At 38.3% G+C, this 24,302-nt stretch overlaps 1 protein-coding gene across 1 annotated transcript in view; it reads left to right on the top strand.

Annotated features, from left to right (window-relative positions):
* NOTCH2 (notch receptor 2) overlaps window positions 1–24,302 on the top strand; it is a 176,672-nt gene that overhangs the window by 120,961 nt on the left and 31,409 nt on the right. Inside the window, 7 exon segments of the mRNA XM_003944788.4 lie at window positions 4,568–4,760; window positions 6,111–6,256; window positions 8,931–9,044; window positions 10,331–10,450; window positions 10,874–11,026; window positions 17,922–18,150; window positions 18,947–19,148. Coding sequence (XP_003944837.2) covers window positions 4,568–4,760; window positions 6,111–6,256; window positions 8,931–9,044; window positions 10,331–10,450; window positions 10,874–11,026; window positions 17,922–18,150; window positions 18,947–19,148 — 1,157 coding nt within the window.

Here is a 24,302-nt window from a genome sequence, read left to right on the forward strand (position 1 = left end):
CCCTGATACTAAAATCTGGCAGAGACACACAAAAAAAGAAAATGTCAGGCCAATATCCCCGGTGAATATCTATGCAAAAATCCTCAATAAAGTACTGGCAAAGCAAATTCAGCAGCACATCAAAACGCTTATCCACCATGATCAAGTCGGCTCCATCCCTGGGTTGCAAGGCTGGTTCAACATACGCAAATCAATAAATGATGTAATCTGTCACGTAAACAAAACCAGTAACAAAACCACATGATTATATCAATAGATGCAGAAAGAGTTTTTGATAAAATTCAACATCCATTCATGCTAAAACTCTCAATAAACTAGTTATTTATGAAACATATCTCAAAATAATAAGAGCTGTTTATGACAAACCCACAGCCAGTATCATACTGAATAGGCAAAAGCTGAAACATTCTCTTTGAAAACCAGCGTAAGACAAGAATGTTCTCTCTCACAACTCCTGTTCTACGTAGTATGAAGAACCAATTTTGAGCTGGGCAGTAAATTAAGTGCCTAATCTCAATTGTCACTGCTGTTTAGAATACCTACAGAATAGATAAGAAACCCAGAAACAAAGGGCTGATATCCAGAATTTACGAAGAACTAAAACAGATTTACAAGAAAAAAACAAGCCCGTTCAAAAGTGGGCAAAAGATATGAACAGACACTTTACAAAAGAAGACATACAGGAGGCCAAGAAACATATGAAAAAATGCTCATCATCACTGGTCATTAGAGAAATGCAAATCAAAACTACATTGAGATACCATCTCAGGCCAGTTAGAATGGCGATCATTAAAAAATCTGGAGACAACAGATGCTGGAATGGATGTGGAGAAATAGGAACACTTTTACACTGTTGGTGGGAGTCTAAATTAGTTCAACCATTGTGGAAGACAGTGTGGCAATTCCTCAAGGACCTAGAAATAGAAATCTCATTTGACCCAGCAATCCCATTACTGGGTATATATCCAAAGGATTATAAATTGTTATACTATAAAGACACATGCACACGAATGTTCATTGCAGCACAGTTTACAATAGCAAGGACCTGGAACCAACCCAAATGCCCATCGATGATAGACTGGACAGGGAAAATGTGGCACATATACACCATGGAATATTATGCAGCCATCAAAAACGATGAGTTCGTGTCCTTTGTAGGGACATGGATGAACCTGGAAATCATCATTCTCAGCAAACTGACGCAAGAGCAGAAAATCAAACACCGCATGTTCTCACTCACAGGCGGGTGTTGAACAATGAGAACACATGGACACAGGGAGGGGAGCACTACACACTGGGGTCTGCTGGGGGGAAATAGGGGAGGGACAGTCCGGGGGTGGGGAGTTGGGGGGGATGGCGTGGGGAGAAATGCCAGATATAGGTGAAGGGGAGGAAGGCAGCAAATCACACTGGCACATGTGTACCTATGCAACAATCTTGCATGTTCTTCACCTGTACCCCAAAACCTGAAATGCAATTAAAAAAAAAGAAACCCAGAATGCAGAGAGGTTAGGTAATGTTACTAGTGCACAGCAGCCAGAATTACATCTCAGGCAATCTGACCCCAGAGCCTGTGCTCATTTCCACAACACTGGACATCCTGATTAGGGGCCTGTTGTCGTTGTTGTTGTTGTTGTGTGTGTATGTATTTATGTAAAGCTTCTACTGGACTCATTTTTTTCAAAACACCAATGAATCATATTGTTTCTCTTTTTAACATTCAGCAAACCAGGAAGGTCAAGAAGGGAGAACATAGGCTAAAAATATTCTAAAATAAACCTAAGGTGTAGCATGAAACCCTATAAGCAAGAAATGGAATGTTTTGGTTACTAGGCGGTCCCCTGTTCTTGGAACTGTTGTCTGTGTCTGAGATGGTTTTTTTAATCAGCTGCTGAAAATGTCAGAGATGACTGTGGTATATACTCATGAGTGGTAAATGTGAGGAGTTTTATTCTTGCTCTTGTTTTATTTTAATACTTTTTTTCCATATCATTCTAATAATAGCTTTGACAGCTTTAAAGCAGATTTTTTTTGGTTTTGTTTTAATACTAAGTTATCTGTTCTCTTAGACCCTTTTTAAATGGGAGAAGGTAGGGAATCATGTGATACTGCTGTGAACTGCTTTTCAGTTTTACAAAGCACCTTCATACCCATTATCTCCCTAAATTCTCAAAGCAGTCCAGAAAGGAAGTTCTACTATCCCTATTTGACAAATAAGGCAACTGAGAGACAGAGCTTGATGTATATACTCATGGCCTCGGCTAGTTAGTTGCATAGTGAGGACTGTGAGTTCCCAGAAGGCAGAGACCTTGTTTAATAATCCTTTATAGCAAGTGTCTAAAGCAATGTCTAGCACACAGGAAACAATAAATGTTGCTGAATGAACGAATGAATGAGACTCAAATACAACACTTTTGCTAGCTAATGCCAGACTCTGAAGTGTGTCCTATACCAGTGCTTTCATTTATTAAACACCAATTTATTGAGTGCCTGAGTGGTAAGAAACACTGGGTAACTTCTCATTTCAGTTACTGAGCCCAATAAGTTGCTTGGCCTTCCACTGGACTTTCTGATGCTCGATGGAAATTCCTTGAGGGTAGGACCTTGCTGACAGACCAGCTGTCAACCAACATAGTAGACTGCATTTAATGCTTTCAGATAAAGATGGCTTGAACATTTATTCTGCAAAGAGTTTAAAAGCAAATAAAGAAAACTTAGGAGGAGTGGCTTCTGAGGAGATACTTCCAAGAAAAGACCAAAAATGTAAAAGGCTTTTTTCTGTCGTCCTTCACTGTATTGCAGGCTGAGGCTGTGTGCTTGAAGAGCTCTGGTTCATATTTTGGTGCTACTGACAAACATCTCAAAGAATCAGTGGTTGAGGCCAAGGAAATAGTGTTTAAAAATAAGCTATTAATAAAACACTTAAAAGGAAAACAGCAGCCACTTCCAGATTATGGGTTTTTACCACAAGAACCACCAGTAATGATTTAGAGAGCAATGGAGGGTGAAAAAATGTGAATACTCATTCTTTATAGGAGTGGGTATCTATTTCATTTGGAATATCCTGTTCTAAATACAGGATTGCTCTTTCTTAAATGAGAAAAATGCATGTTTTCAAAATCTGAATCAGAACATTGTATTCTTTGAGATCTGTGAGTTCCTTCACAGCAGTTGCTTGATGACACTCATTTATAGAATTATAGATAATTTTAAGATTTCATATAATTTTGGAAAATATAGTTAAATCTCAGTTATTCAAAATATAACAAATGGAAGCACTTGTACTACTGGCCCGTGTTGCTTTATTCAGCCTAAGACATATGAAGGTTATAGCAGACATCTTTTTAAAGAGCAACCTTGGCTATGTCTTAGAGGAACAACAGTTTCACTTCACTTTCACTTACTCCCAGTATCTACATTGTATGATGATGATAAGTGATAATTGTTTAGAACAGAATTTCTCAAAATCTAGTTTTTATACCAACTGCATTTTTAAAAATGTGGTTTACCAGATTCTGTTCATCACAATCTATGATGATAGTGCCTAGGAATCTCCACTTAAAATAACAACTTAAAGTGATGATTTTGCACATTAAAGTTTAAGAACTATAGGTCTGCCGGGCGTGGTGGCTCAAGCCTGTAATCCCAGCACTTTGGGAGGCCGAGGCGGGTGGATCACGAGGTCAAGAGATCGAGACCATCCTGGTCAACATGGTGAAACCCCGTCTCTACTAAAAATACAAAAAATTAGCTGGACATGGTGGCACGTGCCTGTAATCCCAGCCACTCAGGAGGCTGAAGCAGGAGAATTGCTTGAACCCAGGAGGCAGAGGTTGCGGTGAGCCGAGATCGCGCCATTGCACTCCAGCCTGGGTAACAAGAGTGAAACTCTGTCTCAAAAAAAAAAAAAAGAACTATAGGTCTACAGTGACAGACTGTGCATTATTTTCTCCAGTATCAGAGGACAACAAAAGTATGCTTTGAAACTCTACTTCCTGAGGTTAAAAAAAAAAAAAGAACTAATGCGATTCTAAGAATGAAAACAAAATAGCTTTTCTTTATAATCAATTTAATTATTGAATTAAGTTACTAGCCCATTCAATAAGCATTCCAGTTAATTTGGATTTACCATAAATAGAAATGTAAGAGGCTAACTGAGAAAATAAACTGTGGTAAACCAATACAAAGCATGTTAGTGAATGCTTCTTTGAGTTGTACTCAGGACAGCATTAAGAAGTGAAGCTTTCTTTGGTAACATTTGATGTTCTCTTTTTAGAACCTTGTGAAGTTTCCCCATTTCTGAGTTGAAAGGAAATGACAAATTGCTGTAACAGTTTTCCAGCCTTTTGTTAACTTTACTTGATTATCAAAAGTCAATGCTCTTTGCTCCTTCCTTGCATGGCATTAAGTGCTATTGGGTGTCTAATTCTTTACATCTTGACATTTAGTGCCCCAAGGCACCTTATGGCCTGAGCAGATGAAGGGTGTCAATATAATGTGTCTCATAGTTCTGGGTCTATTTCTTAAGCATTTAGGATGTGAGTATCACTGTCTCCCTTCTCCATAGGGCAGAGATGTAACATTGACATTGATGAGTGTGCCTCCAATCCCTGTCGCAAGGGTGCAACATGTGTCAATGGTGTGAATGGTTTCCGCTGTATATGCCCTGAGGGGCCCCATCACCCCAGCTGCTACTCACAGGTGAACGAATGCCTGAGCAACCCCTGCATCCATGGAAACTGTACTGGAGGTCTCAGTGGGTGAGTAGCTGCCCTGTGTAATAGTTTCTTTTTGACCCGTGTTAACCCAATTGGCTTGTAGTACTAGTGGCACCCTGAAGTCATCAAATGGGGTCTTCTTGAGCTGAAACATTGATGAAGATTTGGTAGTCTGCATCAAAGCCTTCTGAATTACCACTTCATCCATGGAAGCCGGCTCCTCCCTTCCATAAGTGGGGACCTAGGTGGAATATAAGGAGTAATGTCTCCCTTATATGGGTCATTAGCAAGGACCCCATGGGAGGAACCCAGATTCATTGTATGACTCTTTGGCAGTTATGTTTTTAGTACGTATTACCAGAATGATTTCTGAGGAATGTTCTAGCCTTTGATTTTTTTTCCCCCTGCTTAAACATAACTCAGCTCTGTTCTGTCACAGTGCCAGTGTGTGCTCTGAAGTAGGGCCGCTTCAGCCAACTTTACAAGTGATGCTGATAAAACATTGACAGTTTTTAAGCCCCTTAGACTTGTGTAATATGTTAGTAATTTTCTAGATTCATAGAGTGACCTTAGGTCCCATGAGTTTCCCTTATACTCTTGCTGTGTTTACCATAGGATATGGCTTTGGACGTTTTCCTTTGCCAAACTTCAAAGATTGAAAGAATAAAGAGTGTTTTTAGAGGCAAATGGAAAATAAAGTTATTTTTAAATGAATTAACTCAGTATTGCTGTTTCAGAATATGGCAGTTTTGAAGACACCCTTATCCATCTTTTTACTTAAAGATCTCTGGATAAGAAAGCCATCGTTTCCTGATATCACATCCTAAGCGTTGTGAGATTCAAATTGGAGATTGTATTTACATTTCAAATGCCTTCATTCTTGCGCCTTTTCCTGCAGAATACCCTAGGTGCTTTCTGAAGCCAAGTTTCAGGTCAGAACTAAGCATGACTCAGATATGAAATATTGCAGGAGCATCCTAGAGTGGCTTAGGGTCTCTGACGGTGACCTAGGTCTCTATTTTGCACCAAAAACTAATGATCTTAACGTTTGCTTTACTTTACTTTTATGTACAATAAAATACATTGTGCAAATTTATCCATGATATTGTTTCCTTCAGAGTGGCCCAATATATTGTACAAACCATTGTTTACACAAGAAATTTCATTATAATTTCACTAACTTAGTGAGCCAGGGAAGCACCAAGACGGTTTCTTTACTGGATACACCCAGTGGGCCCACATGGTACACACCGTGTGCAAGGTGATGCAAGGATAGTTCCATGAAAGAGAAATGAGATCGGTTTGTCCCATTTCTTCATCAAGTCCTATATTTTATGCTATGACTCAATCACATTTACACCTCCTATAGTAAAAAGTTTTACCTTCTTTCAGATATAAGTGCCTCTGTGATGCAGGCTGGGTTGGCATCAACTGTGAAGTGGACAAAAATGAATGCCTTTCTAACCCATGCCAGAATGGAGGAACTTGTGACGATCTGGTGAACGGATACCGGTGTACTTGCCCGAAGGGCTTTAAAGGTGAAACAGAAGTACATCTTTCTGTGTCTGCTCTTTGTCCTCTTCTGGTTACATACTGCTTCACTCACTCCATAGTTTCCTTTACTCTTTTTTCATTCATTCACATAGCAAACATATTGAGCAATTACAACCTGTAAGGCACTTGGGAACAAAAACATGAATAGCTGTAATTTCTACCTTCAGCCTAGCAGAGACGTAACCTATGGAAACAGTAATTTTTTTTTTTCTTTTGAGATGGAGTTTCGCTCTTGTTACCCAGGCTGGAGTGCAATGGCGCAATCTTGGCTCACCACAACCTCTGCCTCCTGGGTTCAGGCAATTCTCCTGACTCAGCCTCCTGAGTAGCTGGGATTACAGGCACGCACCACCATGCCCAGCTAATTTTTCGTATTTTTAGTAGAGACGGGGTTTCACCATGTTGACCAGGATGGTCTCGATCTCTTGACCTTGTGATCCACCCGCCTCGGCCTCCCAAAGTGCTGGGATTACAGGCTTGAGCCACCGCGCCCGTCCAGTAATATTTAAAATGAGCAGTTAAGACTTTAGTTTTACAGCTTTGGCCAAGTGCCTAATTATAAGCTTCCTGGTCCAGGTGTGAGTCTGTGATAGTTCAAATGGATGTGTAGAAGTAAAATGAAAATATTATGCCTACTATAATTAAGATAGTAATATCAAGGAAGAATACACATGTTCAGAACTCTTTCAACAAACTTTTTTACACATTGAGATATTCTTAGGTACTTAGTCATCTTTGGTCTACATCAGAGGTCCTCAACCCTCAGGCCGCAGGTTAGTACCTGTCTGTGGCCTGTTAGGAACCAGGCCACACAGCAGGCAGCCAAGCTTCATCTGTATTTAGAGCCATTCCCCATCACCGGCATTGCTGCCTGAGCTCCGCCTCTGTCAGATCAGTGGTGGCGTTCGGCTCTCATAGGAGTGCAAACCCTGTTGTGAACTGCACATGTGAGGGATCTAGGTTGTGTTCTTCTTCTAAGAATCTAATGCCTGATAATCTGTCACTGTCTCCCATGACCTCCAGATGGGACTGTCTAGTTGCAGGAAAACAAGCTCAGGGCTCTCACTGATTCTACATTATAGTGAGTTGTAAAAGTGTTTCATTATGTATTACAGTGTAATCTTGTAATAATAAAAATAAGGTGCACAATAACTGTGCTGTGCTCGAATCATCATCCTGAAACCATCCCCCACTGCCAATCTCAGTTCATGGAAAAATTATCTTCCACGAAACCAATCCCTACTGCCAAAAAAGTTGAGGGACTGCTGGCCTACACAACAAATGTATAGTCATGGGAATTGTGTAAAATCTGTTTCTTGAGTTATCACTTGTATTTCTACCATCAATTTTCTCTTGAAAACTCACAAAAGAGACATGTATGGGTAAATCATCATATTTGTACTCATCTATCTACTTTTTCATTGATTTCCTCACTCTCAAATATTGTGCCATGCTATTGTAATACATCAGCATGTTTTAGAGCCACTTTATTTGATTACTTGAAATTTTCCCGAGACGGTATTTCAGCCATTAATTTTCTGATATATTACATTGGCAAAGAAACTTGTAGATTTCAAAACACTTTTGTTTCTTTATTTTATGCGACTTGTTTGTCAGTGAACAAAATAAAATTCAAAAGGTAAAATCACAAGTTATATGCCCAGTGAGCAGCAGAATGCTCCTTGAACCCATACCTCTGTACTCCTAGACCATGTTTTCTTGTCCACAGTGCCATACTCTCTATTTTAAGGCTCTGTGCCAGACCCTATGCCAAGGTGTGCAGTATTTGGGTACTGTCCTATCCCCATTAATCTTTTTATTCCTTTTATCCTTTTCTTAGTGGGAAAAGGTTTCATGCCTTGAATCAGGAAAAAACAGCTTTGTAACTTCAGGAAGTACCACATGGGTGGTAGACACTGGGCCTATGCAGAAGTGGGCATACATCAGAGGCTTTGATTAATGTATTAAAAAACATCATCCCTTTTCCTGACCAGAAATGTTGTATACAAAGGGCTTATGTTTATCATGCAGCAAGCTGTTGGCTGGGTGCAGTGGCTCACACCTGTAATCCCAGCATTTTGGGAGGCTGAGGTGGGAGGATCGCTTAAGCCCAGAAGTTTGAGACTGGCCTGAGCAACATAATGAGACTCATCTCTATAAAAAATTTTAAAATCAAATGGGTGTGATGGCATGCACCTGTGGTTCCAGCTACTAAGGAGGCTTAGGTGGGAGGATTGCTGAGCCCAAGTGGTCAAGGCTGCCGTGAGCCATGATTACACAGCTGTACTCCAGCCTGAATGACAGACGGAAATCCCTGTCTCAAAAATAAATAAATATTAAATAGATCATGCAACAAGCTTTTGAACCAAGAACTTCATTTTTGAGAAGTTATTTGTATTTGGAGAGGCATTAGGCTTTCAGACCATTATAGTAAATTGTTTTTCCAATCATCTTTTCAACTAATTGACTGCTGTCATTTACTGACTATGTGTCAGGGACGTGGCGCTGAAATGAATGAACAGGTATTTCTGTGGCCTGAAGAAGTGAATGCAGTTTCTGATGTATTCAATTTTTACTCCCAAGAGAATTGGTTAGACATTGAGATAGTGAGGCTGTCAGAAAATTTTACTGTTTTTGGTGTATCCCTTTTGTCTACAGGCTATAACTGCCAGGTGAATATTGATGAATGTGCCTCAAATCCATGCCTGAACCAAGGAACCTGCTTTGATGACATAAGTGGCTACACTTGCCACTGTATGCTGCCGTACACAGGTGGGTCCTGGAGTGCCAGCAGGGACCAGAGGGGATACTTGGCCTTGCTTTGGCAATGCCTGAGTCTCAGTGCCCAGGTCTGTGGGGCTGCAGTGCTGCTCCGAGGACTCACTCCTCAGTTGTCCTTCCTGCCTGTACTGACTGGATCTTGAGCTTTGAAAAAACATGTGGCCGAGCTTTGAAAAAACATGTGGCCTCCTAAGATGCAAGTGGTGGACAGTCATTTGCCTCCATCGTGCTTTAGTATTTGAAAAAAAATTTTTTTTTAATTGTATATGGCTGGAACCTGGCACACAGCTGATGGTTATCATTCGAATGTTTCCAGGACATTAACTATTTGTCTTAGTTTCAGTAATATAGTTACCATTTATTGGTAGTTTACTATGTGCCAGATACTTTTGTACTTTGGGTTCTTTAATGTATTCCTCAATAATTCAGCATGTAGAAGTTCCTATTGCCATTTTAAACATGAGGAGGCCGAGGCAAAGGGAGCTTGCTTCCTCAAGGTCATATAGGTAAGTGGTACATATAGTATTTACCTGTAAGTCTCTTTGAATCTGAAGCTTTTCCTCTTAATGGCCTTTTTACTTCCCACATTCAGTACCGCTACATCTCACTCAGAGGTGTCACCCCTTCGATGGCTGTTACAACTGAGAAGACGTGAGTGTGACTGCATGTCACATAACTGTTCTTTGTTTCGAAGGTGTTATGTTTGGAGTGGCTTGGAACATTTATTCTTTGTTTTTACTGGCTTATTATTGCCTTCTTGTGATTGGTTATATTTCTATGGCTTGTTTATCTTCTCTTCCATCTATTTTCTTCATTCAGAGGGAAAAAAACACAAACATGGACAGTAATTTTGCCTGTTTCATCAGCTTGTGGCATGCAGTCAGGAGCATGGCTGAGTTATTACTTCCATGGAGTCTTGAGCTGTTAATAGCAGGTGTTAATAGTGACTCTAAGTTGTGTAGAGTAGCAGACTAGTTACCTCAAAGACTTGATAGTACAATGTTACCGTTTCCCCTCTAGAAAAAATATTAATGTAGGGAAACTACATTTAACAGGCCTAGTTCATAAAATGGCAGTTATAGGAAGTCCCTAACCATCTTGCTCAAGGTCACACAGTTAGCAATGTCAGAGCCAATGCTGAAAAGACTGGAGTTTCTCCATTTCCAAAGCCTCTTCATCAGGACTTTTGACTTGAGAACATCCTTAGGATACAACTTGGGAAAATTTTCATTTTCTTTCCTGTTTATCTGTCATAAACTCTCTTATTTACTTTCCAGGCAAGAATTGTCAAACAGTATTGGCTCCCTGTTCCCCAAATCCTTGTGAGAATGCTGCTGTTTGCAAAGAGTCACCAAATTTTGAGAGTTACACCTGCTTATGTGCTCCTGGCTGGCAAGGTAACAACATGGGCATGGAAAAGCCAAGAACATGCATTGTGAACTTTAAACAAAGTGGTCAGGTCATCAGATGATATGGAAGGCCCTGCTGGTCTTCTGAGATCTGTCCATCTTGTCAAGAGCACAGATTTTCACAGGAGCTGCTAACTGGAATGACTTAGAAAGCCTTTCCATTGTCTGTGTCTTTGGGGCCCCCTAGTGGCTGGAAGGCTGCAACCCAAGACTTCATTCTACAGGGTGTTTTAGCACTTCGGCATCAACTTCCTAGGCAACAGAAGTCTTCCTGGAACTTTCTAAAGCAGGGGACCAACCAGTTTGTCTGTGGAGTACCTCCATGCACCCCAACTAAGCTCAGGTCCCGTATAGGTTTTTGTGGGAAGCAGCTTTTAAGGATTAGGTCATTTATTGTCCTTGTGTTTGTAGGTCAGCAGTGTACCATTGACATTGATGAGTGTATCTCCAAGCCTTGCATGAACGATGGTCTCTGCCATAACACCCAGGGTAGCTACATGTGTGAATGCCCACCAGGCTTCAGTGGTATGGACTGTGAGGAGGACATCGATGACTGCCTTGCCAGTGAGTATGCCAGTCAGCTCCTAAGCCCCCTCAGGAGAGGAAAGCACACAGGGAGCAGAAGAGAGCTCAGTGGAGGCTGCTGCCTCTCATGCCTGACATTGGCCATACTGGTCATTTATCCAGCATATTTAATAATAGTGTTTTAATTATTCCTTTTGAAGCTAGTGTCGTTGGGAGTTGAGGCAGTAGGATATATTTTAAGCATTCCCTTTAATTTGTAAACATTGAAAATGTGAGGACAGTGCTTTGATAGTGCTTTTTAAAAAAAATAGATTTATTAAGGTATAATTAATGTACATTAAATGGCAAATATTATCAGTGTACAATTTGACACATTTTGACATATGGCAACTGAAACTATCACCCAAAATAATAAAACATATTTATCACCCAAAAAGTATTTCCATCCCATTGCAATTTAATTTTCTCTCTCTTCCTTGCCCGTGGAGCCACAGATTTACGTTCTGTCACTATAGATTATTAGTTGGCAGTGTTTATCATTTTATATAAATGCAATCAGATAAGCATACATTTTTGTGGGGGGAGAGATTCTGACTTGTTTTAATGAATATAGATCCATCCATGTTGTTTGTATCAATAGTTCATTCTAGTTTATTGTTGTGCAGTATTTCGTTGTATGGGCATAATAATGTTCACTGGTTGATGGCCATTTGGGTGTTTTCTCATTTGGGGATATTACAAATGAAGTTGCTATGAATGAGTCTTTGTGTAGACATATGGTTTTATTTCTCTTGAGTAAATACCTAGGAATAGAATTGGTGAGGCATGTGGTAAGTGTATTTTCACTTTTTAAGAAATTGCCAGAACGTTTTCCAAGGTGGTTGTACTGTTTTCGTTCTCACCAGAATTGTATGGAAGTTTTATTTGAACCGTATGCTCACAAACACTTGGTGCTATCAGTCATTTTAAATTTAGCTCTTCTAGTGGGTGGATAGTGGTATATCATTGTGATTTTAATATGTGTTATTCTCTTTGCTAATGGTGTTAATTCATCGTTTCATGTGCTCTTTGCCCATCTGCACGTCTTTGCTGGTGAAATGTCTGTTTACATCTTTGAACTCAAAAAGACAACCCATTTGAAATAATTGGGTTGTCTTGAGTTCAAAGAGTTTTATATATTTCTAGATAAAAATTCTTTGACAGGTGTTTGTTTCCCAACTATTTCCTCCCAAATTATAGCTTCTCTTTTGATTTTCTTTTGAAGAGGAAGATGTTAACACTGATGAAATTGAGTGTACTCGTGTTTTTCCTTTACAGTTCATGCTTCACGTCTTGTTTAACAAATCTTCGCCTAATCCAAACTCAAGGTTTATCTACTGTGATTTCTTCTAAAAGTTGTATAATTTTAGATCTTTTATTTTAGTCTATGATCTATTTTGAGTTAATATTTTCATGTTGTGTGACTTAAAAGTCAAGTTTAGTTTTGTTTTTTTGTTTTTTCCTAACTATACTAAACTAACTTCTTATTAGTTGTAGGTTCCTAGGTTATCTTCTAGATTAGTTTAGATTGCTAGGATTTTCTACAGATACAATTGTGCTGTCTATAAATAAAGATAACCTTTATGCCTTTAATTTCTTTTCAACCCTTATATGCCTTTTATTTATTTTAGTATTATTGTAGTAAGATCTTCAATAAATGCTAAATAGAAGTGGTGAGAGAAGCCAGTCTTGTTTTTAATCCAAGGGGAAAAGCATGTAGTCTTTCACCACTAAGTAAGATGTTACCTATAGGTTTTCATAAAGGCCTTTTATCAAATTGAGAGACCTTGTACTTCTTCTGGTTTAAGAGGTTTTTCTATCTTTTTATAGTGAATGAATGTTGATTTTTTTTTTGTATGCAATTGATTTATCTACATCTGTTGAGATGGTGATGTTATTGTTTAGTCTTTTAATATAAGTAAATTATCATTAACTTTATTATTTAACATTTTGCAAATGTTAAACTAATCTTAAATTTATGAAATAGATTCCACTTAGTCATTACGCATCATTCCTTTTACATGTCATTGGATTTGATTTGCCGAAATTTTGTTAAGAATTTGTATGTCTGTGTTCATGAAGAATAATATTCTCCAGGTTTCTTGTACTATCATTGTCTGGTTGTGATGGGTGGGTGATGCTGTCCTCATAGAACATATCAAGAAGTGTTTCTTTCTATTTTCTGGAATAATTTTTGTAGAACTGGTGTGTTTTCTTCCAAATATCTGATATGGAACCTTCTTTCTGGGAAAGTTTTTAGCTATGAGTTTGGTTTTCCTAATACATATAGTGTCATATGGGGCTATTTGTTTTTAATTGAGCTTTGGTAATATCTGTCTTTCAAAGAATTATTCTAATTCATCTGTTTTGTCAAATTTGTCAACATAACATCAGTTTGTTTTATAACATTCCCTTATGGTGCTTTAATATCTATAAGATCCATGATGGTTTCCTTCTTTTATTTCTGCTACTGGTAATTTGTCTCTTTTTGAAAGGGAAAGAATGTCTGTCTTGCAGATGTTTTTCATAGAGTGCCCTATAAATGTTATTAATTCAAATTGGATAATAGTGTTATTCAGGTCTTTTATGCCCTCCATGACTTTCTGTCTACTTATTATTCATGAAGGGATATTGAAATCTTCTATAATCATTGTATATTTGTCTGTTTCTCTAGTAATTCTATTCGTTTTGGCTTAATGAATTTTGAAACTCTAATCTTAAGTTCATGAACATTTAGGGTTCTTATGTCCTTTTGAATAATTGACCCTTTTATCATTTTGAAATGGTCCTTTTTAAACTCTTGACATATTTCTCTCATTGAAGTGTACTTTGCCTGATACTGATATAGCTACTCTAGCTTTATTTTATCCTTAGAGTGTGTTTTTAAAAATACTTTTACTTCTGGCCTGTTTCACTAAAATTGGTTTCTTTTAGAGACCATATATTGGTTCTTGTCTTTTTTCTCCAATATGACAATATTTATTTATTTATTTATTTATTTATTTTTTATTGCATTTTAGGTTTTGGGGTACATGTGATGAACATGCAAGATTGTTGCATAGGTACACACATAGCAGTGTGGTTTGCTGCCTTCCGTCCCCTCACCTGTATCTGTCATTTCTCCCCATGCTATCTCTTCCCACCTCCCCACCACCCCGCCCCTTCCCCATTTCCCCCCAACGTACCCCAGTGTGTAGTGCTCCCCTCCCTGTGTCCATATGTTCTCATTGTTCAACACCCGCCTATGAGTGAGAATATGCGGTGTTTGATTTTCTGCTCTTGTGTCAGTTTGCTGAGAATGATGGTTTCCAGGTTCATCCATGTCCCTACAAAGGACGTGAACTCATCGTTTTTGATGGCTGCGTAATATTCCATGGTGTATATGTACCACATTTTCCCTATCCAGTCTGTCATCATTGGGCATTTGGGTTGGTTCCAGGTTTTTGCTATTGTAAACAGTGCTGCAATGAACATTCGTGTGCACGTGTCCTTGTAGTAGAATGATTTATAATCCTTTGGATATATACCCAGTAATGGGATTGCTGGGTCAAATGGGATTTCTATTTTTAGGTCCTTGAGGAATCGCCACACTGTCTTCCACAATGGTTGGATTAATTTACATTCCCACCGACAGTGTAAAAGTGTTCCTTTTTCTCCACATCCTCTCCAGCATCTGTTGTTTCCCGATTTTTTAATGATCGCCATTCTAACTGGTGTGAGATGGTATCTCAATGTGGTTTTGATTTGCATTTCTCTGATGACCAGTGATGATGAGCATTTTTTCATATGTTTGTTGGCCTCCTGTATGTCTTCTTTTGTAAAGTATCTGTTCATATCCTTCGCCCATTTTTGAATGGGCTTGTTTGTTTTTTTCTTGTAGATCTGCTTTAGTTCTTTGTAAATTCTGGATATCAGCCCCTTGTCAGATGGGTAGACTGCAAAAATTTTTTCCCATTCTGTTGGTTGCCGATTCACTCTACTGACTGTTTCTTTTGCCGTGCAGAAGCTGTGGAGTTTGATTAGGTCCCATTTGTCTATTTTGGCTTTTGTTGCCATTGCTTTTGGCGTTTTGGTCATGAAGTCCTTGCCTACACCTATGTCCTGAATGGTTTTGCCTAGATTTTCTTCTAGGGTTTTTATGGTGTTAGGTCTGATGTTTAAGTCTTTAATCCATCTGGAGTTAATTTTGGTGTAAGGTGTCAGGAAGGGGTCCTGTTTCTGCTTTCTGCACATGGCTAGCCAGTTTTCCCAACACCATTTATTAAACAGGGAGTCCTTTCCCCATTGCTTGTTTTTGTCAGGTTTGTCAAAGATCAGATGGTTGTAGGTATGTTGTATTTCCTGTGAGGTCTCTGTTCTGTTCCATTGGTCTATATCTCTGTTTTGGTACCAGTACCATGCTGTTTTGATTACTGTAGCCTTGTAGTATAGTTTGAAGTCCGGTAGTGTGATGCCTCCTGCTTTGTTCTTTTTGCTTAGAATTGACTTGGCTATGCGGGCTCTCTTTTGGTTCCATATGAAATTTAAGGTGTTTTTTTCCAGTTCTGTGAAGAAGGTCATTGGTAGCTTGATGGGAATAGCGTTGAATCTGTAAATTACTTTGGGCAGTATGGCCATTTTCACGGTGTTGATTCTTCCTAACCATGAACATGGAATGTTTCTCCATCTGTTTGTATCCTCTCTTATTTCGTTGAGCAGTGGCTTGTAGTTCTCCTTGAAGAGGTCCTTTACGTTCCTTGTTAGTTGTATTCCTAGGTACTTTATTCTCTTTGTAGCAATTGTGAATGGCAGTTCGTTCTTGATTTGGCTCTCTTGAAGTCTATTACTGGTGTATAGGAATGCTTGTGATTTTTGCACGTTGATTTTGTATCCTGAGACTTTGCTGAAGTTGTTTATCAGTTTCAGGAGATTTTGGGCTGAGATGATGGGGTCTTCCAGGTATACAATCATGTCATCTGCAAATAGAGACAATTTGATTTCCTCCTTTCCAATTTGGATACCCTTTATTTCTTTTTCTTGCCTGATTGCTCTGGCTGACAATATCTATTTTTTAATTCAGGTATTTAGACTGTTAAATTTAATGTAGTTTTTTATATGGCTGGTTTCAAAATATGCCATCTTGCTCTTTGCTTTGTCTTTGTTCTGTTTATTATTTCCATTTTTCTCTTTTTCTGACATCTTTTGAAATAACTGAGTATTTTTTATGATTTTTTTTATTCATCACATTAGCTGTATCATTTTTAGTAGTTATTGCAAGGATTACTGTATGCAGCTTTAATGTATTATAATGTACCATCAATCATACTGCTTTATGTAGAGGTGAAGAGCCGTACACGCACATTTACACTCCTCCTGGCCTCTCTTCTATTGTTGTTATAAAATGTATTTATCATTAAATCCTCCAAATGTAATCATTGAACTTTAAAAGTTCAATTATTTTTTTCAAGAAATTTGGAAAATAATTTAAAGTCTTTAAGTTAACCACATATTTTCAATTTTTGTTGGTTTTCATTCTTTTATGCAAATTTGTGTTTCCATCAGGTATCATTTTCCTCCTGTCTGAAAAAATTCCTTGAATATTTTGTGTAGTCTTTTTCTCTTGGTGATGAAGTCTTTCTGTTTTTGTGTGTCAGAAAGGTTTTTATTTGGCTATTGTTTTCAAAGATAGTTTCACAGGAAAGAGAATTCTAAATTGACTTTCTCCTTCAGCACTTTAAAGCTATCCTATTGTCTTTTACCTTGCATTATTCTGAGGAGAATCTGCTGTTATTCAACAGATCTTGTATTTGTTCCTTCCTGTGTCATTATCTTTCCTGTGGCTGCTTTTAAGATATTCTCTTTGCCAGACGTGGTGGCTCATGCCTGTAATCCCAGCACTTTGGGAGGCTGAGGTGGGCAGATTATGAGGTCAGGAGTGCAAGACCAGTCTGGTCAATATGGTGAAACCCTGTCTGTACTAAAAAATACAAAAATTAGATGGGTGTGGTGATGGGTGCCTGTAATCCCAGCTACTCAGGAGGCTGAGGCAGGAGAATCGCTTGAACCCAGGAGCAGAGGTTGCAGTGAGCTGAGATCACGCCACTGCACTCCAGCCTGGGTGACAGAGCGAAACTAAAAAAAAAAAAAAAAAAAAAAAGATTCTCTTTGTATAGTTTGCAAGAAAAGAAAAAATATATATATTTTCTTTCCACTGATTTTTAACAACTTGAATATCATTTTACATGTAAGCCCTGTTTTTGCAGTTTTAAGTTCCTTAAGAGCCATAGCTACATCTTTTCTTGTTCTGATTTGTATGCCCTAATTGGAGAGTGCCATGGCATGATTGTAGCTTAAAATTTGTTGGTTTATTACTATGAATATGAAGTGTTCCAAGATCAAGCTATGTGATATTTCAATTTTTATTTAAACTTTGTTTCATAAGACTACTTAAATCTAAAAGAGAGAAAGAGAAAGAGGAGACAGAAGTGAAGCAGAGAGAGAGGATTAATTTATACAGTTAGTGTGCCTGGAAAAACATGGATATATGTATTTTGTCCTCCTCCACATACTCCACCATCACATATACCTTTTGAAAGTATTGATTTATATTCTGTGTATTGGGGCACATGTTTGATTTGCAAATGTGCAAGGGACCAATGCAAGTTTTATGACTATTAATTTTACAAAACTGTTAGTGGTGATATAGGTGAATTTTATTCCAATTAACAAACAGTTTAAAAATTTCAAGAAAGTACTATTGAATTCATTTTCGTAAATGGGCAAGTTGGCAAAATTTAGTGAAAAGATCAGAATTATGCTGCCCTCAGCGTGACTTAGTTCAGGTCATTCACTTTTATGAATCTAAGATTAAATTGATGCTGCTGTTCAGAGCTCTAATTCTTGTGTAATGGCTTAGATCCTTGCCAGAATGGAGGTTCCTGTGTGGATGGAGTGAATTCTTTCTCCTGCCTCTGCCTTCCGGGTTTCACTGAGGATAAGTGCCAGACAGATGTGAATGAGTGTCTGAATGAACCCTGTAAGAATGGAGGGACCTGCTCTGACTACGTCAACAGTTACACCTGCAAGTGCCAGGCAGGATTTGATGGAGTCCACTGTGAGAACAACATCGATGAGTGCACTGAGAGGTGAACAACCAATCACTCGGGCATCAGCATCTTATGAGAGAAAGGGAGAAAGAGGAGGAAACTTCAGAGCATAGTGCTAGAATTGAGGAGGAGGGATGAGTTGTCCACATGGATACCAGTCCGCATTCCCAGTCCACAAGGCAATCTCCTGTTGCCCAGTTCCTGATTCCTGATAAACATATATAATAGCAAGTCAAAGATGAGAGGTTGAAAAGTTTATAAGGATGTTTTATTGTTTGTTTCTTGCTTAGGGAACGGAAAGAGCTATAATTCTGTTCTGTTCTCCCTTGGTCTCTTGTTCATTTCAAAAATCCAAAAATGTCCAGTTTCTCTGTAGAGATTGGAATTGTTACCACTCTTCAAGTAATTTCTGGGAGGTTTGTTTCATTTCTTTTTATAATATTATGAACATGTTTGTTCTGTTCTTCTTTTATAAATATTCTATAGTGAAGAGCACTTTTCTTATAAATTAAATTGACTTAGAGATAAAATGAAATGTGTACATGAGAAAACCACAGAAGAACTGGGTAAAACCTAGAAAACCTCACTTTCTCTAGGTATCTATAATAAGCTCAGCCTTTTAACTTAACTACTTCTAAGCCTTTGGTTATAGAAAGGAAGTGGGCACCTGAGAGCTTCTGGCAGCCAATCTAGCTTGTAAGAAAGTTTATGGGATATGGGGTACTCAGGGGTATTTGCCGCTGTAACATCTTAGATTCCAGAAATCTTACTTTTGGGTAGCAAGTCACAGAAACCAGATACATAGCTGATGTTGCTCTCCTTTTTTACTTCTTAGCTCCTGTTTCAATGGTGGCACATGTGTTGATGGGGTTAACTCCTTCTCTTGCTTGTGTCCTGTGGGTTTCACTGGACCCTTCTGCCTCCATGAGATCAATGAATGCAGCTCTCATCCATGCCTGAATGAGGGAACATGTATTGATGGCCTGGGTACCTACCATTGCACCTGCTCCTTGGGCTACACTGGAAAAAACTGTCAGGTAATTGACTTCCTTCCCATTCACTTAGCTCCTCTAGAGCTATTCACTTTTTAGTCTGAATAAACTCTTCTAAAAGAGAAAATTGTGGATCTCAGGGATGTCCCTGAGATAAATCTAGGTAACTGCCTAATAACTTGTAGATTCCAAAATGATGACATTAGCAATGTGATATGGATTCACAAATATAAGATTTTTAAAAAGGACAACCAAGAACTGCAGAAAAATACAGGTGGGAAATAAACATGGTTTTGTTTTGTTTTGTTTATATTGGAAGCACTGAAAGAACTGAAGAAAATAGAGAATAATCAAAATTACCTTTTAAAGGTCAGATGCAACATCTAAGAGAGTAATAATGATAATTGTGTCTTGCAATGTTGTAACATTCTCAAAACCAAACACTTTACATACCTTTTAAGTTCCTTTTAAGTTCAAATATGTAGTACACATTTCCATAAAATTTTAGGATGGAAAGAGCCCTTATAGGCAACTAACCTAATCTTTGATTTCATGGAAGGCAAAACTGAGCCCCAGAAGGGCAAAGTAACTTTTCCAAAATTGCATACCAAACAGCACTGTGTTTAACTTTATGTTATTCTACCTCTTTAATAGTGACAGAATAATAACTCCAAGGAACATAGGAGCAAATGACCAAATTTAACTTGACTTGTATGGTACACTTAAGTGAGGCTTTGGCTGCATTAGACATACAAGCACCCACCTCCACAAAATTAAGCAGCTTGTTTCTGATTCTGTGGATCACGAGATCATCTTTTGTTGGGCTCCTATGTGTTCTTACAGTGTAAATGGAAGTACTGGTGAAATTTGAATTGTGAATTTGACCTTCCTCTCCTCAAAGGGCCAAGCCACTCCATGTGTGAATTAAGATGAAAGGGGCTAGTCCTTCTGCACTCTTTGCCTCACATTTTTCTTTCTTTCTTTTTTTTGGGGGGGAAGAAATAATTAAACTTACCTATATTTTAAAATGATGTAATCTTACAGGAATGCACATACACAACCAAACTATTAGACTTAATAAACAATTTCAGCAAGGTTGCAAAATGCAAGATTAACATACAAAGTCAATTCTGTTTCTATACAGTAATAATTTTTAACAATCAAAATCTATTTTAAAAAAGGAATTCTATCTACAATAGCATTGAAACAAAACATTTAGGACTAAAACACAAGAACTGCAAGACATGGAAAAATATAAAGCATCAAATAAATTAAAAGGCATCCCATGTTTATGGATTGGAAGACGATAATTAAGATGGTACTGTTCCTCAAATTACTTTACAAATTTAAGGTGATCTCGCTTAAATTTCTTTTATTTATTTATTTATTTATTTTACTTTAGGTGCATGCTATATCTGGCATTTCTCCCCATGTTATCCCTCCCCTCCCTCCCCACCCTCTGTTGTCTCTCCCCTCACCCCCCAAGTGTCCCGTGTGTGTGATGCTCCTCTCCCTGAGTCCACCTGTTCTCATTGTTCAACACCCACCTATGAGTAAGAACATATGATGCTTGGCTTTCTGTTCTTGGGTCAGTTTGCTGAGAATGATGGTTTCCAGATTCGTCCAAGTCCCTACAAAGGACATGAACTCATCATTTTTTATGGCTGCATAGTCCATGGTGTACATGTACCACATTTTCTTTGTCCAGTCTATCATTGATGGGCATTTGGGTTGGTTCCAGGTCTTTACTATTGTACACAGGGGTGCAATGAACATATGTATGCATGTGTCTTTATAGTAGAATGATTTATAGTTCTTTGGGTATATACCCAACAGTGGGATTGCTGGGTCAAATGGAATTTCTATTTCTAGATCCTTGAGAAATTGCCACACTGTCTTTCACAATGGTTGAACTAATTTACACTACCACCAACTGTGTAAGAGTGTTCCTATTTCTCCACATCCTCTCCAGCATCTGTTGTCTCCTGATTTTTTAATGATCGCCATTCTAACTGGCATGAGATGATATCTCAGTGTAGTTTTGATTTGCATTTCTCTAATAACTAGTGATGATGAGCATTTTTTCATATGTTTGTTGGCCTCATATATGTCCTCTTTTGAAAAGTGTCTGTTCATATTCTTCACCCACTTTTGAATGGGTTTTTATTTTCTTGTATATCTGTTTTAGTTCTTTGTAGATTCTGGATATTAGCCCTTTGTGAGATGGGTAGATAGCAAGAATTTCTTTCTCCATTCTGTTGGTTGCTGATTCACTCTAATGATGGTTTCTTTTGCTGTGCAGAAGCTCTGGAGTTTAATTAGATCCCATTTGTCTATCCTGGCTTTTATTGCCATTGCTTTTGGTGTTTTAGTCATGAAGTCTTTGCCTACGCCTATGTCCTGGATGGTTTTACCTGCGTTTTCTTCTACTGTTTTTATGGTGTTAGGTTTTATGTTAAATCTTTAATCCATCTGGAGTTAATTTTAGTGTAAGGTGACAGGTAGGGGTCCAGTTTCTGCTTTCTGCACATAGCTAGCCAGTTTTCCCAACACCATTTATTAAACATGGAGTTCTTTCCCCGTTACTTTTTTTTTCTGGGTTTATCAAAGATCAGATGGTTGTAGACGTGTGGTGTTTCTTCTGGGGTCTCTGTTCCATTCCATTGGTCTGTGTCTCTGTTTTGGTACCAGTACCATGCTGTTTTGATTCCTGTAGACTTGTAGTACAGTTTGAAGTCTGGCAGTGTGATGCCTCTGGCTTTGTTCTTTTTGCTTAGGATTGTCTTGACTATGCAGGGTCTTTTGTGATTCCATATGAAGCTTAAAATGTTTTTTTTCCAGTTCTGTGAAGAAGGTCATTGGTAGCTTGATGGGGATAGCATTGAATCTGTAGATTACTTTGGGCAGTATGGCCATTTTCACAATAATGATTCTTCCTGACCATGAGCATGGAATGTTTCTCCATCTGTTTGTGTCCTCTCTTATTTCTTTGAGCAGTGGTTTGTAGTTCTCCTTGAAGAGATCCTTTACATCCTTTATTAGTTGTATTCCTAGGTATTTTATTCTTTGTAGCAATTGTGAATGGGAGTTCACTCTTGATTTGGCTGTTTGTCTGTTCTTGATATATAGGAATGCTTGTGATTTTTGCATATTGATTTTGTCTCCTGAGACTTTGCTGAAGTTGCTTATCAGTTTGAGAAGATTTGGGGCTGAGATGATGGCATCTTCTAGATATACAATCATATCATCTGCAAATAGAGACAGTTTGACTTCCTCCTTTCCTAATCGAATACCCTTTATTTCTTTGTCTTGCCTGGTTGCTCTGGCTAGAACTTCCAATACTATGTTGAATAGGAGTGGTGAGAGAGGGCATCCTTGTCTAGTGCCTGATTTCAAAGGGAATTCTTCCAGCCTTTGCCCATCCAGTATGATATTGGCTGTAGGTTTGTCATATATAGCTTTTATCATTTTATGATACGTTCCACCAATACCTAGTTTATTGAGAGTTTTTAGCACGAAGAGCTGTTGAATTTTATCGAAGGCCTTCTCTGCATCTGTTGAGATAATTATATGGTTTGTCTTTGGTTCCATTTATGTGATGCATTATGTTTATGGATTGAACCAGCCTTGCATCCCTGGGAATGAAGCCTACTTGGTCTTGATGGATAAGCTTCTCGATGTGCTGTTGCAATCTGTTTGCCAGTATTTTATTGAAGATTTTTGCGTCGATGTTCATCATGGATATTGGCCTGAAGTTTTCTTTTTTAGTTAAGTCTCTGCCTGGTTTTGGTATCAGGATGATGTTGGTCTCATAAAATGAGTTAGGGAGAATTCCCTCCTTTTGTATTGTTTAATAGAGTTTCAGAAGGAATGGAAGCAGCTCCTTGTACGTCTGGTAGAATTTGGCTGTGAACCCATCTGGACCTGGACTTTTTTGGTTGGTAGGCTATTGATTGCTGCCTCTGCTTCAGCCCTTGTTATTGGTCTATTCAGGGTTTCAGCTTCCTCCTGGTTTAGTTTTGGTAGAGTACAACTGTCTAGCAATGTACCCATTTCTTCCTGGTTTACTGGTTTATGTGAGCAGAGCTGTGTAGTAATCTCTGATAGTAGTTTGTGTTTCCGTGGGATCAGTGGTGATATCCCCTTTATCATTTTTTATTGCATCTATTTGATTCTTCTTCCTTTTCTTTTTTTATTAATCTGGCTAGCAGTCTGTCTATTTTGTTGATCTTTTCAAAAAACCAGCTCCTGGATTTATTAATTTTTTTGAAGGGTTTTTTGTGTCTCTGTCTCCTTCAGTTCTGCTCTGATCTTCGTTATCTCTTGTCTTCTGCTAGCTTTTGAGTTTTTTTGATCTTGCTCCTCTAGTTCTTTCAATTTTGATGATAGGGTGTCAATTTTAGATCTTTTCTCTCTTCTCTGGTGGGCATTTATTGCTATAAATTTCCCTCTTGATACTGCTTTAAAGGTGTCCCAGAGATTCTGGTAAGTTTTGTCTTCATTCTGGTTGGTTTCAAAGAACATCTTTATTTCTGCCTTCATTTCATTGTTTATCTGGTCAACATTCAGAAGCAAGTTGTTCAGTTTCCAAGTGGTTGTGTGAGTTTGAGTGTGTTTCTTGATCCTGAGTTCTAGTCTGATTGTGCTGTGCTCTGATAGACTGTTTGTTATGATTTCTGTTCTTTTGCATTTGCTGAGGAGTAATTTGCTTCCAATGATGTGGTCAATTTTAGAGTAAGTGCAATGTGGTGCTGAGAAAAATGTATATGCTGAGAAAAATTCTGTGGATTTGGGATGGAGCATTCTGTATATGTCTGTTAGATCCACTTGGTCCAGCTTTGCATTCAAGTCCTGGATATCCTTGTTAATTTTCTGTCTCGTTGATCTGTCTAATATTGACAGTGGAGTATTGAAGTTTCCCACTATTATTATGTGGGAGTCTAAATCTCATTTTAGGTCATTAAGAACTTGCTTTATGTAGCTGGGTGCTCCTGTGTTGGAGGCATATATATTTAGGATAGTTAGCTCTTCCTGTTGGATTGATCCTTTTACCATTATGTAATATCCTTCTTTGTCTCTTTTGATCTTTGTTGGTTTGAAGTCCATTTTATCAGAGACTAGGATTGCAACCCCTGCTTTTTTTTTTTTTTTTTTTCTCTCCATTTGATTGGTAAATCTTCTTCCATCCCTTTATTTTGA

The sequence above is a fragment of the Saimiri boliviensis genome, chromosome 11, assembly GCF_048565385.1.
Source record: "Saimiri boliviensis isolate mSaiBol1 chromosome 11, mSaiBol1.pri, whole genome shotgun sequence".
Classification (NCBI taxonomy): domain Eukaryota; kingdom Metazoa; phylum Chordata; class Mammalia; order Primates; family Cebidae; genus Saimiri; species Saimiri boliviensis.